General features: G+C 52.7%; 1 protein-coding gene, 1 long non-coding RNA gene and 1 pseudogene across 2 annotated transcripts in view; 2 read left to right on the forward strand and 1 right to left on the reverse strand.

Moving 5' to 3' along the window:
- The first annotated feature begins 3,421 nt into the window (after positions 1 to 3,421).
- Positions 3,422 to 5,624, forward strand: LOC108294938 (golgin subfamily A member 6-like protein 1). Its single transcript, XM_017516954.2, has 5 exons — positions 3,422 to 3,804; positions 4,135 to 4,293; positions 4,962 to 5,034; positions 5,454 to 5,536; positions 5,592 to 5,624. Exons 1-5 carry the CDS (start codon positions 3,634 to 3,636, stop codon positions 5,622 to 5,624), a joined length of 519 nt encoding a protein of 172 aa, XP_017372443.1. The 5' UTR covers positions 3,422 to 3,633.
- A 4,369-nt stretch (positions 5,625 to 9,993) lies between these two features.
- LOC108294943 lies at positions 9,994 to 11,366 on the reverse strand (annotated as a pseudogene).
- Positions 11,367 to 16,301: 4,935 nt separating this feature from the next.
- The window catches only part of LOC108295582, a 41,275-nt gene continuing 38,026 nt past the window's right edge, over positions 16,302 to 19,550 (forward strand). The window contains exon 1 of the long non-coding RNA XR_005198289.1: positions 16,302 to 17,455. This is a non-coding gene — a long non-coding RNA (uncharacterized LOC108295582). The remainder of the gene's footprint in view (positions 17,456 to 19,550) is intronic.

A 19,550-nucleotide genomic window follows, 5' to 3' on the forward strand; every position in this document is an offset into this window, starting at 1 on the left:
CAAAAAAAAAAAAAGAGAAATTTGGGTCCAAATTTGCCTTCTTTTAAATGTGTCTATTTCATAGGCTTTAGATACCAATCAGCTCCCTCAACACAATCACTTCAACCCAGGAGGCAGAGGTTGCAGTGAGACAAGACTGCAAAAAAAAAAAAAAGAAAAAAAAAAAGAGAAAAAAAAAAAAAAAAAAAAAAAAAAAAAGAGTATTTTGTAAAACCTGTGAAGTAGGCGCCAGGTGTGGTGGCTCTCACCTGTAATCCCAGCACTTTAGGAGAATATCATCAGCACAACAGCCCTGGTGTTGGGACAGGAGTAACTGACACCAACAGGCAAATAAATAATGGCAGTGACCCTGAGATAAGAACTTCTGCTGGCTGCCACTCACCTAAGGATGTGAGTCTTGGGTGGCCAGGCTTCTGGGGACAGAGGGCCCAAGGGACAGTAGAGGGTAACTGTTAAGAGGGTAACTGTTAAGTAGAGAGTAACTGCCGGGTACTGGTTTAGAATCCTGGGTTTAAAGCCTATTGCTAGATCTGCTAGGGATATGATTTAGGGCAAATTGCTTGAGCTCTCTGGGCCTCTCTCTTCTTATGTCTGTAAAATAGGGGTGATATTGTTTTACTTACATTTGTGAAGTTTCAATGAGATTTGTTCTTGTTTTTATGTTAATCCCTAGTACGGGACCTGCTCTGAACACCTCTCCTCCTTGGGCTTGTGTTTCCTGAGGAGGTGGAGTTAGAGAGTATCATAGGTTTCTGTTAGCTCTGAGAGTCCAAGATTTCAAGGCCAACGAGAGTGGAAACCTTGGGGCCAAGGGCTCCTGTCTGCCTTTTCCGTCCCATATCCCCACTGTGAAGAACTGTAGCTGGCCCGTATGTGCTCAATGTTTGTTGAATGAATGCACCTTTGTAAATCACAGGCTGGCAGAAGGGTGGGCTTTTCTCACACTCCAACTCTGAAGATGATGTGACTGTCCTTTGGAGAGAATCTAGTTTCAGACTTTCAGTTCTGTGGCTCTGGGTGAAAACCAATAAAGACCCAAATCCTCTTTCTTTGGGAGCTTGAGGAGAGTTTACTAGTTTATGTCCCCACTGGGTCTGAGAACTTTGACTCTAAACTCCACTCCTGGCCCCTGCCTACTGCTTCCTGGCCTGGGGAATAGAGTCGAGTGGGCCACCCTCAGTCACCTTCCTTTGACTCTCCCCATAAAAACAACAGAACTGAGCTCAGCTGGATAAAGTAATGTGATTTCTTCGTTTGCCCTTGACATGACTGCTGGGTTTGGGGGCACTGAGATGTAGAGGCCCCAGCCTTGTCTCGCCCACTCCCATCCTGGGGAAGAAGGCTCACCTCCCAGATTCCACCCCATCCCACAGGGTCCCTGATAACCTGGTCCCATGGGTGGTCCTGTCCTGGGGCATTGGTGGCATTCTGGGGGCATGTCTCGCTGTGCCATCTCTGCCATCCCCCTAGTAAGAGCTCTGTCTTCCTCTTTCTCTAGGAAAACAAGCCAAACCACCACCATCAGGCAGCGCTCAGGAGGCAGGTAGAGGTGAGTGGAGGGTGTGGAGTTCCCGCCTGTCCTCTGGAGAAGGTTTCTTTGCTTCTCTTTCAGCACATGCTTGGCTTTTCTCCAACAGGCTCAGGCTCACACCATCGGTGCCCTGGAGAGAGCCCTATACTTCAGCAAGAATGCAGCCAGGCAGCTAGAAGTTGGGAATCTGGGCACCCCGTCATCATCATTTCAAGCTGGCACTTGGACAGGCTTTCAGGGGGAGTCCCTTGGGCCTCATCTCACCCTCTCTCCTTCCAGGAGACTGCAGATACCTCTCCGGCTGCCTGCAACATGCCTCCCAACACGTGGAGGACTTGAAGCAGGCTCTATCCGATGTCTCCACACAGGAAAAGGTGGTGGACACGGTGAATCCAACCACCTGCCCCATCCCCTGGCAATCCGGCTTCCCAGATGGAGGAGTGAGTCTAAAGGTCCCTTCTGCAGGATGGAGCGTCCTTACCAGAAGGCAGCATGGGCCATTTCTTTGTGCTTTTGTGTGTGGTTGTTAGAGGCAGGCTGGGGCTGAGTCAGCTGCTGTGGGTGAGTTGGGGGTGCTGTAGGGGGTGAGCACAGGACACAGAGCTCGGAGGCCAAGTGCCCGCCCTGCCCTTACCTGGCTGTGGCCTTGGCCAAATCCTAGGTAGGGGTTAGGGTATTTGTACCATGAAGGTATGGAAGAGTACCTTTAATATGTTACCGTTTGTGTAGAGAGAGGGAACATGTGTTTTTGTGTGTGTGTGTGTGTGTATTTGTGTGTGTGTATTATGGGAATATATATAAAACATGTAAGGATTCATTAAAAACTCAGGAGAGAGGAACAGTGTGAGTGGGAGATATTTCCCTCTTGTACCTTGAGTTTTGGACTATGTGAACCTATCGTCCTTTCAAAAAGTCAACAAAAGATTAATTTCCTCCTTCTTATCTGTGCCCCCACTGCCAGGAAAGAATGGGCTTAGAGAATCAGAGAAACCTGGGGGTTGAAATCCCAGCTGTCTCAGTGATCTTAGGCAAGCACTTAACCTTTAATACCCCATGTTTTTCATCTACACGATAGAGGTAATAATAGTAACTGTCTCTTGGTGGTTGTGAGGATTAAATGGGATTGGTAGCATAGTGCCTGGTAAAGCACTCAATGAAGATTCCAACAGTGGGAGTAATAATAGTCATAACAATAGCAATATTATCTGATCTCTCCCGGCTCATTAGACAGCTATGAATTCAATCTCTTTCCCTGTCCCTTCCACTCTTACTGAGTTCTCTGAAAAACAAATGAGGGCCAGCCTCATTGGCTCACACCTGTAATCCCAGCACTTTGGGAGACTGAGGTGGGCAGATCACCTGAGGTTGGGAGTTCGAGACCAGCCTGAACAACATGGAGAAACCCTGTCTCTCCTAAAAATACAAAATTAGCCAGGCGTGATGGTGCATGGCAGCAGTCCCAGCTACTCAGGAGGCTGAGGCAGGAGAATCACTTGAACCTGGGAGGTGGAGGTTGTGGTGAACCCAGATCACGCCATTGCCCTCCATCCTGGGCAACAAGAGCGAAACTCCCTCTCAAAAAAGAAAAGAAAAACAAAGGAGACCATGGGCATGGCTTGGGAACATGCCAGGTGTGACTGAGAGTGAGGAGGTGTTGCTGTGGAGTAGTCACTGCAGCCGTTGTTCCTGTCGGCTGGCTGCTGCTCTGTCTGCTGCATCCTGACTTAACCTTTCTGTATTTGCAGTGCAACGAGGAGTTAACAAAGGAGATGGACGGCCTGAGTCTGTGCAGGAACACGTAGGACGGGGGAAGGTGGGATGGGAGGTCTGGGGGCCCTTAGCGTGGGTGGAGTGCTGGGAGGTGGGGGGTACAGGTGAGCATGGTGAGGGGGTCATAGAGGTTTGCATGTGTGCCCAGCAAAGCTCTAGTGCCGGCTGTGCCACTGACTCATGGGGTAGCCTCAGGCAACTCATGTCTTCTCTCTGGCCTGCCACCTGTGACTTTTAATTCCTGGGGTCCCTTTCAATGCCACGGTTCTGTGGTGGTTGTGGGGTGAGGGTAGAGGATTGATCAGCAAAGCGGTCCTTTCTGTTCTTCGTTCATGCCTTTCTCTACTGCCTCTGGCCATAGTATAATCAATGAGGAGCTGCAGAGGAAGAACACCAAGCTGGAAGAACAACTTAGACTCCTACAGTCCGAAAAGTCCAGCATCCAGCTCAATGTGCAGGAGCTACAAAGAAAGCTGGCTAGGGCCAAGCTCCTGCTGCCACAGGTGAGAGGCTGCAGCCCCGGGGGTTGCGGGAGCCCCATCCATCTGGGGCCATGGTCGAGGGATCATGCCGGGTATGGGGAAGCTCCAGCCCAGAGCTGGAAAATCTGGGTCCTGGTGCTGGTCCCGCCATGGAATCCTCTAGAGTGTGCTAAAAATCTACAAATTATAGCCCTGCCTGGGGAATCAGAATCTCAGGGTTAGGACTTAGAAAAAAAAGTTTTTTAAGCATCATGGATGAAAACCATTATTTTCTAGATGACATTTCTATGGCTAGCTCATGAGTCGATTTCCTTCTGAGGTTTAAACCAACACTTTCACTATTTATTTCAGCAGCAGCTACAGGAGGAGGCCACGCACCTGAGGCAGGAGGTTGAGAGACTGGCAGGAGAACTCCAAACCCAGCTGGATAAAAATAAATGCTGGAGGCACCTGTGCCAGGAGCAGGAGCACAAGATGCTGGAGCAGCAGGAGAAGATCCGGGAGCAGGAGGTAAGGCTACGGGAGCTGAAGGAGACGCTGTGGGAACTGTGGTGGAAGGCCGAGCTCTAGGGCAGCAGGCACGGGTGTGTGCAAACCCTGGAGACCATGCAGGTCGACCTCATCACAACTTGGCAGGTGGTGGCTGGCTCCCTCTGCTTTTCCACCAGTCTGTGGCCTACAGTTTAAATGGTGGGAAGAAGGGTGTGAGATTTGAAGCTGGGGAGGGACGGTGCTCTAGGCAAAGGAGAGAGTCACTTAGTCCTGGAGCAAGGGGCTAGGGGCTTGTGCAGGTGACAGAGCCCCACAGTGTTCTGGCTACGTTATGGGCCCAGAATCTGGAAGCTAGCCACTACCTACCCTGATGCTTATCCTGCTGGTGGAGCTGAAGAGGCTCAGAGTCTACATCAGCAGAAGCCAGACCAGTTCCTGGGTCTCCTGCAGCAGTACGTGGCCACCTCTCAGCAGCTGACCTTTGACAAGGAGGTGCTGCGCAGCAGTTACTGCTGCAGGTTCAGCTTGTGGACCAGCTGCAGCAGCAGGAAGCTCAGGGCAAAGCTCTGGCCAAGGTGGCACCAACAGTTGCAGGAGACCTAAATGAGGGAGTTGCTGAAGGCAGGGCCCTGAGGGGGACAGCCTAGCAACCTCCTGCCTTCTCACTCTCTTTCCTGGCCGCTTAGGAGCACGCGGAAGCTGTCATCCAGAACCAGCACCTACAGGCGCAGTTCAGCCTCATGGCTCTCCCTCGGGAAGGTAGGGGAAGAGTGCTCAGAGGAAGAGGAGAGAGCCCCCAGGAAGAACGGGGGACCGTTGGCAGCGTAGGATTGAGGAGTTGGAAGAGACCTTTAGACCAGCTGGTCATTGTGCCGACTGGGTGTCTGCACTAAGTTCAGCATCAATATAGTGACTCCTGGGAGTGGGGGAGCACCAGGGTTGCCTACGGATGGGTGAACTGGCTCAGGTCAGAACTCCCCGTGCTGACTGGTGGTAGTGGGATTCCAGCTGGGTAACATAGTGGGACCTTGGTTCTTCAAAAAAATACAAAAACAGCTGCTCTTTTCCCTCTGGGGAAGGGCCAGCCCAGGGTTACAGAGTGAGGGTGGGGGCAGAGGTGGGCCCACTGTTACCTTCCTTGTTGGGTTGCTGAGGGCCCCTCTGACTACCCCGCATAGGAGATGGACAGGACAGGGAGGAGGAGGAGGTGCTTCGGCCCATGAGCAGCATCCCGGAAGACCTGGAGAGCCGAGAGGCCGTGGTGAGTCTGACTCCCCCTTCCCATATTTACTGCATCCCACAGTGGTCCCTCCCAGACACCCTTATGCTCTTGGTTTCCTGCCTTCTGATTTCTGCAGGTGGGGTGGGCACCAGCGTGGCAGCTGAGCACCCTTCCCTCCAGGTGGAGCTGGTGTTGCATCTTGCCAGCGACCAAGACCAGGGACATGAGGGATTGCTGGCAGCTGCCCAGAACCTAATGATGAGCCCATGCCATGGGCCCCAGAGCCCCAGGAACTTGGGGCTGCTGGCAGGCAGAGTGGTGAGTAGAGCCCTCAGGCAGGCTGGGCAGGCAAGAGTAGGACAGGGCTGGCAAGGGACTCAGAGCCCTGCCTCCCTCCAAAGATTTCAAAAACACTGTGAAAGGAGAGGCCAGGGAGGGTTCTGCCCGAGACAACCCACCTGAACATGCTGTGCCAAGTACGATCCAGAACGCTCAGGAGCAAGCAGGCTTAGGCAGCAACCCCTGCCTGCCATTCTTCTATGGAGCCGGGAAGATCCAGATAATTAACATCTGAAAGTGGGCACTGTCACCAAGGCCCAGAGATTTATAAGCCACCATGGGACTGTAAATATGCTCCAAGCACCAACCTGAAAAGAAAAAAAAAATATTTAAGTCGTTATAAAATACTGGCCGGGTGTGGTGGCTCATGCCTGTAATCCCAGCACTTTGGGAGGCTGAGGTAGGGGGATCCCTGAGGCAGGAGAATTGCTTGAACCCTGAAGGCTGAGATTGAAATGAGCTGGGATCGCGCCACTGCACTTCAGCCTAGGCGACAGACATTGTCTCAAAAAAAAAAAAAAGGAAAAATACTGTTAAAATTTACTATGATAATAAAAGTTATTTTAAAGTTTCTACCTGAGGACTCTCATATCTATGTATGTTTCTATTGTCTTTTTTATCTCTCGGTCTTTCTCCTTTAGTCTGGTCTGACGGCATGCCTAGTAAACTTGTATCTGCCTCCAGAGAGTATTTACTTTGACTTTATGGCACGCAGTCGGAGTAAGGGCAGATCAACGTCATCTAGTTTGGGACTAAGCTGGTTCAAAGCAGGTTTTAGGTTTTGTGACAGCTGGTCTCTTTATTTGGACTCCTAGGGGTGGCCCTTCCAGGGTCCCCACCTAGGTCTCATCTCTTTACTGGGGCCCAAATTCTCATGATGTCATTTCAGGCCTGTGAGAGTGCCAGATGTTCAGCTTGGCTTTCCAGCCTCAACTATCCCTTCATAGTCAGTTTCTTAGCCCCTTAACCCTATGCTGTTTACCAATCACCAAATGTGGGGAAACCCCCTACAGACTGTCGGGGTCACCTTCTAGGCCTGGCCACTCAAGTCCTGGCCGAGGTCTCCAATTACCTTCCAACAATTGTTTTTGGGTGCAGGGGAGGCACAGTTTTGTCCAGTTTTTCTAATTGTTCTTGTGGGGAGGCTAATCTATAACCAGCTACTCTGCCTTTAATGAAAGTTGAAAACCTTCATGTGGCTTTTGTTTTTGAGATGGAGCCTCGGCCCAGGCTCAAGTGCAGTGTTGTGATCTCAGCTCACCATAACCTCTGCCTCCTGGAGTTCAAGCAGTTCTGCCTCAGCCTCCCAAGTAGCTGGGATTACAGGCATGTGCCACCATGCCTGGCTAATGTTGCATTTTCAGTAGAGACGGGATTTCACCATGTTGGCCAGGCTGGTCTCGAGCTTCTCAGGTGATCTACCTGCCTCAGCCTCCTAAAGGGCTGGGATTCCAGGTGTGCACCACTGCATGCGGCCCATCTGTCTTTTAAAAAATGTTTTTAAGATAAAATTTATATTCAGTGAAATGCCTCGATCTGAAGTGTACATTTTGATCAGTTTTGACAAATGCATTAATCATATAGCCCACCTCCTTTCAAGATATAGAATATTTCTATCATCCAGAAAGTTCTCCTGGGCTTCAATCCTGTCCTGCACTCCCCCAGCAGCTGCTGAACGTGCTGAGGTCATTGATACAGGACTCTGGCCTCCCCAAAAGGCTGCTTTCACAAGGCTGCTTCCTTCCCCTGCACTAAATTCCATTTCTGCCTGCTGTCTCAAAATGTCCATCTCTAAGCTGGTTGTACCTATAATCCTCCTTCAACAATTCAGTATATAACCCCTGAAAAGCAAACACTCCTTCCTGGCCCAGCAGCCCGCAGCCTAATACTCACTGTATACCCAAGCTTTCAGAAATGCAACTTGACTTGCAGGGGTGGGGCCTGGCGGCTGCATCCCCTCCTCCTCCTCCTGATGGCTTCTACCAGCCTACAGGGCCCACAGACCAGATCTGGCCAGGCAGCCTGAGCCTGGAAGTGCAGCGGAGCCTCCTGCTCCTTCACCCTCACTAGGGTGGCAGCAGCATGGCAGCAGCTGGGCTCCCTCCTTAAACCAGAAGCCCTTGGCTAGACACTGACACTCAGACCCGGGCCTGGGTGAGCCTGGCTGAAGGCCCCCTTCCTTCCTGTCTGACTGTGGAGGGAGGGAGCTGAGTGTACACAGCTCTACTGCCCACCCCAAACTTCAGCTGTGCTTCCTTCTGGGAGAGGGAGCTGCTCATTAATTTGGCCAAAGCCTTCTTGAGGGCTGTAGTTTGACAGGCTGGGTGTGTATGGGCCCACTGTGCTACAGAGAGGCTGGTGTGTCAGAAGGCAGCCACCTGGCCAGAGGAGGGTCAGCCTCCTTGGTGACCTCCTTCTCCCTTCTGGACACAGATCCTGCACTCTCCCCATATCAATGCTCCCCTCAGAACTGCTTCCAGGGGTGGGGTTCTAATCCTGTGGGTGGGGACATTGCGTTAGTTGACAACGGGCCATGGTTCCCTCTGACATCTCCAACTCAGAGTCAGTAGAGAGAAGAGAAATTCCCTACACCTCCTCCCTCAGCACCCCCACCTCTGCACATATCCACATATGGAGACCCTGACATTTGTCCCTGGGAGTGCCGCCATCTGCACGTCCTTTTCATGCCTGCAGCAGCCACGCCCACTGTCCAGACCCTCAGCTACCTGTCTCAGTAGGCGCCGCATTGCCTCTGGTCCTGCCCCTACACCTGGGCGCCTGTATCCATCGGTTCCCCCAGTCTTTTTCCCCGACAAGTTGGGAGCCTGTAAGGTCACCTGTTGAGCAAGCTGGAGGACAGCATAAGGTGGGGCTGTGAGGATGATGAGTAGAAGCTGATGGTCGTTCTGGAGACTCAGCTGAGCAGAGTCTGTGCAGGCCAATTGGCTGCCCACCCAGTGGCCATCCCGTTCCCACCCTCATTTCTTCTTTGTTAACAAAACCATGACTTCATTAAATATTGGACACCTACAAGCTTCATGGACTGTCCTGCCATCTCCTTGCCATGTATCGGTAAGTCTAAGTCAACTCTGGTCATTTCATTCCTCTGGACAATGATTGCTTAGGGCTTGGGTATGAGCTGCCCCTTCACCTGAGTCAGCCACAGCTACTCTCTGCACCTACCACGCTGATGTGCTGGGCCAGGGAGAGCTCCATCTCGATGGAGACGAGCTGTGAGGAGCTGGTGGCTGGGAAGGTCAGGTGGTGGTAACAGGTTTTGTTCAGAAGGCTGTCCATCAGCTTCTTGGCTTTGGTCACGTGTTGGTCCCCTGGAAAAACAGACCTGTTTCTATTTTTCCAGGGGACTGCCTGTAAGATTACCTGTAGGCTCTTCATAGCTGTCACCTGCAATTGTCCCCACTGCAGCTGACAGCTACGAAGGGAGAGCCCAGAGGGCCAGGTAGCACAGGTGCCCTGAGGGCTGGCTGGAGCAGTGAAGGTACTGGCAGGCCTGGCTCTCCCTGGAGACTTCAAATGACATTTAAGAAACAGCTCACCTCTAACCTCCCATGCCATAGCTCTTTCTCCTTCTCTTCCCTTGAGCAATGAATGGCATGCCACGCTCTACACATCTGGTACAAAACTGAGTGTCTCGTCCTGACCCCTTCCTTGGTTCATTTGAGTCCTCTCTGTCCTCCCATCTCCACCGCTACAGCCATGTCCCTACCTCCCCAGCCCTGCCCACCTTCTGGTCTCTCAATCCATACTCTGCCCCTGCCATCCATGTACCATACAGTGGCAGGCTGGTCTTTCAGCAAACTGGTTTAGGGCCCTTCACTACCCACAGCTCTGGGAGCTGGAGGTGGAGTTAAGCCTCACATGTGTTGGCTTGGCATTCAGAGCTCTTTCCTCCTGGGCACTGGCTCATCCAGAGCGCTCACAGTGCAGGGTAGGCAGGGCAGGAGCCCCCATTCTCAAATGTGGGTTTGGTGCAGAACTGGGTATGCGATGGTGATTTCACTAAGAAGAAATAGGGCTGAGATGGGGGGATTTTCTGGGTTCAGAGTTAGACCATCACAGTGCAACTTCCTTTAAGACACCAAATGAAGGGGTCCCAACTGGCAGCTGGCTCCTGGTCTGGAGCTTCAGGGAGAGGTCACAGCTCAGAGCCACATTCAAGAACCAGCTTAAATGCAGCCTCCTGCAGGGAACCCCCAGAGCTTCCACAGCCTCAGATCTGCCCCTCTGCATACTCCAGATCTTTTGCCAAGTGGCGTTTGGGTTTTCATGTCATCTCCCTCCCGTGTCTGAGAGTAAAGGTGAGGTGCAGGGGCTTGAGCTTGTGTACTCTGGTGCCTTCGGGGGAATGTGTCAGGTAGAGAGGAGGCGGCTTGGAAAGAGTGAGACTCAGAGGAGAGTCAAGGACATGTGAGCAGAGAGCCTGGGAGCAGAAAAAGAGATGAGAGTCAGCAGAGGCACGTGCCGGGGCAGGGGAGCAGGTGGGAGGATTGGGGAATGAAGGGGCTGGAGAGTGGGGCTACTGTCGCGGGGCTGCCTGGCTGTCCAGGCTCAGGAGTCGGTTACATCCTCCCGCAAGTGCCAGCTCACCCGGTTGCCCCAAAGCCTTCTTTCTGTGGCTGCGACCAGAGGGCCCAGAGCGGAGATGACTCAACTGAGCAGGACTGAGGCGGACTCGGGTGGGTACTGGGCTGGACTCCTGGCTGCGGGGAGCACCGCCACCCAGCCTACTGCATCCACTTTCCAGCTGGCTGCCCAGATGCAATATTGGGTGCCTTGTCAAGCATGCTCCTAGTGCACCTGCTGCCTGCTGTGCCTCCGGGACTGCCCTGGGCTCTCCAGAGGGGGTTCCTGTGAAGGCTGGGCCTAGATTTTGAGCTCTGCCTCTCATACCTGGGGCCCCTCCCCCAGAGGCCAGCTGCTTGAGTACCACGGAAGCCAGTCTATCCCCAGGAAATGGGGTGCCGGGGTGCTTAGAGGGGACCGGTAGGGAACACTTGACGCCTTGCACGGGTCTAGGGTAGCTGCGGTGGGGAGGCAGCAGGGAGCCTCTCCTGCCGGATGGGGTTTTCTGAGGCCGCGAGCCCCGCGGGTTCCTTGGTCTAGGGTAGCCTCTTATGGCTGCGGTGATGGTGGGGGTCAAGCGAGCAGGGCGTAGTGCGGCGGCCTTGGCACGGTGGGAGCCTCGTGTTCACCGGCTCTACTCGCAGGACTAGACCCCTGCAGTAACCAGCCAGCAGGGCCAGGACGTGCCTCGGGAATCTGCGTGCTCCCCAGGGCCCAGGGCGTTTGAGGGCGCTACGCCTTCCAGCGTCTGAGCTCCAGCCGCGTCAGGGAGACCAGCCCGGCGCATCCGCTTCGGGTGCGCCCGCCCGCCGTGCCCACTGTCCCAGCGCCGGGGGCCAGGGGCCAGGGCCTCGTGCACGCCAGGCTCCGAGGCATCTTCGTATTCCATCTCTTCCCGCCGCGCCTTGTCGCCACAGCGACCCAGGAGAGGGCGAGGCGAAGCCATCCGTTGGGGGCGCTCGTCTCGCAGGCTCAGGTCAGTGCGCGTGCGCCGGGTAGAGGCGGCCCTGCGCGCTTGCCGTACGCCGCTTCCGGGACGCGCCTGCGGCGACTCCGCTGCAGAAGGTTTCTGCGGCCCCGCGCAGCCTTGCTGACGAAGCGGGGGCGACTCCGCGGGACGGCAGCGAGCTGCAGCATTCCCGCACCCTGGCCAGGTAAGCTGGGGGGCTCGGGCTGCCTGACTCGCAGGCGGTGGCAGCCTGGGGTCTCCCGCGGCGCTGCAGGCACCCGGACGCGTGGGAGGCGGCCGGAGGTTGCGGCCCCAGTGCTCCGGAGCGCTGCCTTGTGTACTCGGCGGAGCTGCGGGACGGTTGTTGCTGGGGTCTAGGGGAGCGGGCCAGCGGCCCCACTCCTCTCTTACGGGCCACTTTCTGCTCCCGTGACCGGTGGAGGGAGCGTGCAGCGGGGACTAGGCGGCGGAACCCGCATCCGTGGGTTGGGTGGGGGAGCCTGGCAGCAAATGGCCACCTGCTGCCGGTTAGAGGCTCTGTCTGGGGGTTGGGGGGCACTCGGGTCCTGCCGCCCGGCTGGATAGGCCGCTGGTGGCTGGTGCGTTCCTCCATCCTCCCTTGGCGCCGGCTGGGCGGCAACTGGATTGAGGTCGCTTGTGGGTTCGCTGTTCCTGAAGAACCTGAGCCTGGATCTTTGCTCCCTTCCCTTTTCCTTTGTAATAAGGCCCAGAGAGAAAAACCTTTCAATTAAAAGACCCCACAACCCGTTGTCCCTGGGCTGCAGGCACAGGGTTGGGGGCACGGGGCGAGGGTGGGGGAGCGGGGTGGGGGGGACCTGCCTTTGGGCCAGGCCCCTTCCAGAAGGCACGCACTGCCTGGCAAGGCTGCTGGTGGTAGATATGGCTGCAGACGGTGAAGGAGAACATTGAGGACAGTTCCCCGCTCCTTGGCTGTGCCGAGCCCATCTGGAGTGTTTCTGGTTCTAATCAGAAGTGGAACAGTTTCAGTGCTTCTTAGAGGTTCATGTTAGTGATGAACTTGGGTGGAGATGGTGACACAGCTTGTTCTCTCCTCCTAGGCTCTTAGTGCGTCTAGGATCCTGAGCTGCCAGGGGCCTGGCCACTCCCACCCCGAGCCCTGCCTTGGCTGAGCTGGTCACCGCTGCGTGTCCCGGGCTGCCGGCCTGCCTGTCATCTGCAGTGCACAGGTACGCATGTGTGTGCATATGTACATGTACCACACACATACCATGCCTACTTCACACACACCACATACATGCCCCATACACACCACACACATCATACCCACCTCTCACACACTACACACATGCTATGCTCACCTCACGTACACCACACACACATACCCCATACCCACCACACACAACATACATACCCACCTCACATACCCCATACACAACACACGTACCTACCTCACAGACCACATATACACTATGCCCGCCTCATACACACCACACACTTAACCCATATACAGCACACATACCACACACACACCATGCCCACCTCATACACACCCCAGACACTTCACCCATACATACCACACACAGCACACACATATCCCCACCTCACTCACGCAGCATACACTTATCATACCCACCTCACACACATACCCCATACACACCACACACAATACACGTCATACCCACGTCATACGCCACACACCACATATACACCATGCTCTCCTCACACACCCTACACACTTAACCCATATACACCACACACAAACACCACACATACCATGCCCACCTCACACACGCCGTACATATATCATACCCATCTAACACACATACCGCATACACACCACACAACACATATACTCACCCCTCACACCACATATATACCATGCCCACCTCTCACTCCCCACACCCTTAACCCATATACACCACACACACAGCACACACATCATACCCACCTCACACACACCCCAGATACACCACACACATAACGTACCCACCTCACACACCGCACACCACATATGTATGTGTCCTCAGACACACCATACACTTAACCCATGTACATCACACATACCACATACATATACCCTCCTCACATATACACCATACACTTGTCATACCCACCTCACACACCACACAGCACATATACGCTGTGCCTACCTCACACACCCCTCACATTAAACCCATATACACCACACGCATTCCACCCACATACCATGCCCACCTCACACACACCATACACATATCATACCCACCTCACACACATACCCCATACATACCACACGTCTATGACAACCATCTTACAGACCTCACATATATGCCATGCCCACCTCACAAACACCGGGCACTTAACCCATACGCACCACACACACACCACACACCTACCCACCTCACACACATGACACACACACCACACACATACCACACACATACCCACCTCAGACATATGACGCACATAACGCCATACACACCACGTACAACACACATACCCACTTCACACACATACCCCATACACACCACATGTCTATAACAACCACCTTACAGACACCACATATATGCCATGCCCACCTCACAAACACCGGGCACTTAACCCATACGCACCACACACACACCACACACGTACCCACCTCAGACACACGACATACATACGCAATACACACCATGCACAATACGCATGTCATACCCACCTCATATACCATACCCTAGATATATACCATACCCACTTCACACACATCATACATATATCATCCCCACCTAATACACATACCCCATACACACCACATACAACACACATACCCACCTCACACCACGTATATACCATGTCCATCTCACACAGACCACACACTTAATGCGTATGCACCACACACACCACACATACTACCATGCCACCCTACACGCATTATACACATATCATATCCACCTCACACACCAGACACACTTAACCCATATACACCACCACCACATAAATACCATGCCTACCTTACGCACCCCACACACTAACCTTTATATACCACACACATATCATACCCACCTCACACACACCCCACACACCCCAGGCACACCACACACCTATCATACCCGCCTTACATACCACACACCACATATATACCATGCCCACCTCAGACACACCACACACTTAACCCATGTACATCATGCACACCATGCACATACCATACCCAACTCCCACACACACCATACACATATCATACCTTCCTCACACACATACCCTGTATACACCACACACAACACGCATATCATATCCACGTCACACACCACAAAGCACATATACACCATGCCCACCTCACACACAGCACATATTTAACCCATGTATTCCACACACACCCCACATACTTCATATACACCATGTCCTCTCCACACATACTACACACCACACATATACCCCGTACACACCACACACACTGTACACACCACACATACCACATAATACCATACGTACACACCATACAGATTTTGTATACACGTACACACCCTATACATGCTACACACCTTACACACTTCACAAATTCCACACACACAGCACACCACACTCCACATACATGTTACGTCATCTATACAACACATCACTTTCCACACAGATAACTTATTCACACTACCGATACCACACACACCACATAATATCATACATACATACACCATACACACCTAATACACACCACACACTCCCCATACACACCACACTCACTACACCATGCACACGAAACATACACATTCAACCCTTCCACACTACATCACACTCCACACATACCAGACATACATTGTATACACCACAACCACACACCATACACAGTATATTGCGCACACTCACCCTCAAGGATGCCCCGCCATCACACACACACACCCACCCACCCACCCACCCACACACCCACACACTGCACATTCCTTACCCACCACACCACACACACTGTATCTCACGCACACACCACACAGCCCCCGCCACACGAGCTACCCATTGAATGAAATGGAATTATTTAGCTTTCCCAAAATTTATCCTGCCCATCTGGGCAACCCCACCTATCCTGGCCAGCACATCCTCTGGGCAATCCAAGTTATCCTGGCCGGCACATCCCCTGGTCCCGCCCTCCCTTGGGTCAGCGCTGCCTCCGGTGTTTCTGGTGTCTCTGGCTGTGCCCTGGGGCGTGCTTACGTCCCAATTGCCTGGGAGGCTGGCCCCTCTGCCCCAGTGGCCGCCTTCCTGGAGGAGACTGGCCTTTTTGCCATTCTCCTGATGCCCAGAGTGGCGCCAGGTGTGGGAAGTCCTACTTCTTCCCCTTGGTGTCTGCCCTTCCCCGCAGGTTGTTTTGTCTCAGTGCTGACGTCTCCCCAGCTAGAAGAGGAGACCCTCAAAGGCGCACAGGTGGGTTTGATTATAATGGTGGTGAATAAGAAAATGCGATTTGGTAAAAGACTCAACCAGTACAAACATCTTTAATAAAGTAAAATGTGCAAGCCCCCTCTGCTCCCACCTCTCTCCCAACCCCTCCCCAGAGGACATGGCTGACAAGCCTTTGGGGGCTCCGCCTTTTTGTGTGCGTTTGCATCCGTGTATGGGCTGGGGAGTGTGTGCATATTCTTTAGCCATCTTGACAGAGCTGCAACTGGGATCTACACACAGGCACTGACTGTAGTTCACTTGCCATTTTTCTTCCAAGACAGGCCTTTAAGATCCCTCACTGTAGTGTGCATTGCCCTGCCTCTTTAAAAATGCTGTGCACCCTTGCAGTAGGCAAACTCTGCCGTCATTTATTTAACCATTCTTTTGTTTACGGGTACTTAGGTCGTTTTCAGTTTTTTGAAAGACTGCTGTAGTGAAAATCTTCAGCTGTCATTTGCTGTTGCTGTGGCAGAACGTGGTGGGAGGTGCCATAGGGGTGGAGAGGCCTCGTGCGTGACCGGGCTTTGTGAGGTTCTGACTCTGTCCTTCCCAATGTTCCTCCCACACTGGCTGCCTCCTCCAGGAGATGATGGCTGTGTGAGTGCCTGCCATGGCCCACCGAAAGTGTGAGAGCGCAAGGAGCGGCATGTTGGATCACAGAGCGAGGCCGGGCACCGTTCCCCATGGCCAAGAGCGAAGACGAGGAGCTGCCCTTAGAGGACTAGGTACCCGAGGGCCTGGAACTGGCTGCCCTATAGCCAGAGAGCCCCATGCCCAAGGAGTAGGAATGCCACAACCACAACCCCGATGGGGATTCCAACTATGTGAACAACACCTCCGAGGAGGAGGACTACGACGAGGGCCTCCCCGAGGAGGAGGAGGGCATCACCTACTACATCTGCTACTGCCCCGAGGACAACAGCTACCTGGAGGGCAGGGACTGCAATGGGAAGGAGTACCTGGCCCACGGCATGCACCCCGTTGACACTGACACGTGCCAGGAGCATCCACACTACATGCCTCCTAACTGGAACGTCCAGTGAAGAGCTCAGCCACCATTAGAACTGCAAGGCACCCAGCCCCTCCCACCGCCTCGCTTCAGCATCTGCAGGGGCTGTACTAGGAGGTCCCTTGCTCTCGGGCCCCTCTGCTACCTTCTCTGGGACAGGAGAGTCTTACTCTGGGACAGGAGAGGAGTGGCTGGACTAGGTGGGCCTGCACCCTCATAGCCACTGTGCTGAGGGCAGCCAGGACTACCCAGACGGCCACCTGCCCATCCTGGAGGACGAGCCCTCTGTCCTGGAGGCCCACGACCAGGAATAAGATGGCCAGTACTGTCCCAGAAAAGAGGGCTACTAGGGCTGCTACCCCACAGAGGCCAATGGGAACACCGGTGCCTCCCCTTACCAACTGAGGCATGGGGACGGGAACCTGGAGGACCAGGAGGATGACACTGACCCTATCGTGGCAAAGATCAAGAGGAGCCTGAGCATGACCAGCATCACCAGTGCCAGTGAAACCAGCATGGTCCTGAGCCAAGATGTGGGGACTCTGCAGAGGCCTGCGTACCCAGCCAGGCCAGCTGCAACCCCAGCAGGCACGAAGCGAAACCCAAGTCACTGAACCTCCCTCCTGAGGCCAAGCACTGTGAAGACCCCCAGAGAGGCTTCAAGCCCAAGACTAGGACCCCAGAGGAGAGGCCGCAGTCATCCCACAAGCAGGTAGAACTCTCCTGTCCCAGAGAATCGAGCAGAGGGGCCTAAGAGCAAGGGACCCGGCTCTGCATCTCTTTTTATAGAGGTGCTAATCCATCATGAGAGGTCCACTCTCCTGACCTAATTACCTCCCAAGGGCCTCACCTCCTACCACCGTTACATTGGAGGCTAGGATTTCAACATATAAATTTTGAAGGAACACTTTCAGTCCATAGTACATGGAAAGTAATTTCTTAAATAAAGTACTGAAAGTGGCTGGATGTGGTGGTTCATGCCTGTAATCCCAGCACTTCAGGAGGCTAAAGCAGGAGGATTGCTTGAGCCCAGGACTTCCAGACCAGCCAGGGTAACATAACAAGACCCTGTCTCTTCATATATATACATATATATATATATACATACACACACAAAATTAGCTGACACACACACACACTCTCTCTCTCTCTCTCTCTCTCCTCTCTCTCTCTCTAGCTGATTGGTCGGCTGCTTGCCTGTAGTCCTGGCTACTCAGGAGGCTAAGGAGAGAGGATCACTGGGGGCCAGGAATTTGAGGCTGCAGTGAGTTGTGATTGAGCCATTGCAACAAAGTGAGACTCTGTCTCAAAAGGAAAAACTGTTAAAAGCATAAGCTCAAAAGAAAAATGGTGATAGATTTGATTTCGCCAAAGTATTTAGACTTCTTTTCAACCAAAAATACCGCAAACAAAGTTAAAGAGAAACTGTAGATCAGGAGCAGGTATTTGCAATTCATATAATCAACAAAGGATACATATGTAGAATATTTAAGGAATTCTTACGAACTAATATTTTTAAAAGTCAGCCAACCAAAAGAAAAGTGGGCAAACAATATGAACATGGAATTCATAGAAAAGTTAACTTGGCCAGGCACAGTGGTTCATGCCTGTGATCCCCGCACTTTGGTAGGCCAAGGTGGGCAGATCACCTGAGGTCAGGAGTTTGAAACTAGCCTGGCCAACGTGGTGAAACTTATCTCTACTAAAAACACAAATTAGCCGGCCATGTTGGCACGTGCCTGTAGTCCCAGGTACTCAGGAGGCTGAGGCATGAGAATCGTTAGAACCCAGGGGACAGAGGTTTCAGTGAGCCGAGATTGCACCACTGTGCACCAGCCTGGGAAGCAGGGCAAGATTTCATCTTGGGGGGGAAAAAAAAAAAAAAAAGAAAAGGAAACTTGAAGGATCTGATCTGCAAACATAGCAAGAGATTTAGCATCAATAGGAATGAGGGAATTGGACGTAGAAATGACAAGGAGAGGCCCGGCACGGTGGTTCATGCCTGTAATCCCAGCACTTTGGGAGGTTAAGGTGGGTGGATCATGAGGTAAGAGATGGAGACCATTCTGGCCAACATGGTAAAACCGCATCTCTACTAAAAATATAAAAATTAGCCAGGCATGGTGGTGCGTGCCTGTAATCCCAGCTACTCAGGAGGCTGAGGCAGGAGAATCGCTTGAACCAGGGAGTCAGAGGTTGCAGTGAGCGAGGTGATGCCATTGCACTCCAGGCTGAGACAGAGCGAGACTGTCAAAAAAAAAGTTAATCAGAAAAAGTAAGTTTTCAATAACATGTACAAGTCACGTATAATATATAACAAATAGGGCATACACGCATTAGCTAACATTTAAAAATACATTTAAAGACATCCACATAAGTAGCAGAACTATAAAATATTGCACGGGAGTGGTGAACTCTAAATTCAGAGGAGTGGGTACCTCTAGGGACTGGTAGCGGAATAAGCCTATGGGGGAAGGTCCTGGGGGCTTTATTTCATATATAAGTTAAGTTTAGTTCGTGAAACCAGAAAGTCTAAAGCAAGTATCACTACATATGAATATGTTCTGATAACGCCAGAGAGTGGTACCCAGGGGTTTGGCATATGGGCTCCTACAGATTTATGTATGTTTGAAATATTTATTTATTGGCCGGGCGCGGTGGCTCACGCCTGTAATCCCAGCACTTTGGGAGGCTGAGGCGGGTGGATCACAAGGTCAAGAGATCGAGACCATCCTGGTCAACATGGTGAAACCCCGTCTCTACTAAAAATACAAAAAATTAGCTGGGCATGGTGGTGTGTGCCTGTA

This window comes from Cebus imitator, unplaced genomic scaffold (genome assembly GCF_001604975.1).
Source record: "Cebus imitator isolate Cc_AM_T3 unplaced genomic scaffold, Cebus_imitator-1.0 Scaffold19, whole genome shotgun sequence".
Taxonomy (NCBI): Eukaryota; Metazoa; Chordata; class Mammalia; order Primates; family Cebidae; genus Cebus; species Cebus imitator.

Bases quoted from the DNA above. Each gene is read 5' to 3' on its own strand.
- LOC108294938 (XM_017516954.2), top strand. From the start codon at position 3,634: ATGCCTTTCTCTACTGCCTCTGGCCATAGTATAATCAATGAGGAGCTG. The intron at 4,294-4,961 runs GTAAGGCTACGG...CTGGCCGCTTAG, and splicing joins AGAAGATCCGGGAGCAGGAG to GAGCACGCGGAAGCTGTCAT. The intron at 5,537-5,591 runs GTGAGTCTGACT...GGTCCCTCCCAG, and splicing joins TGGAGAGCCGAGAGGCCGTG to ACACCCTTATGCTCTTGGTT.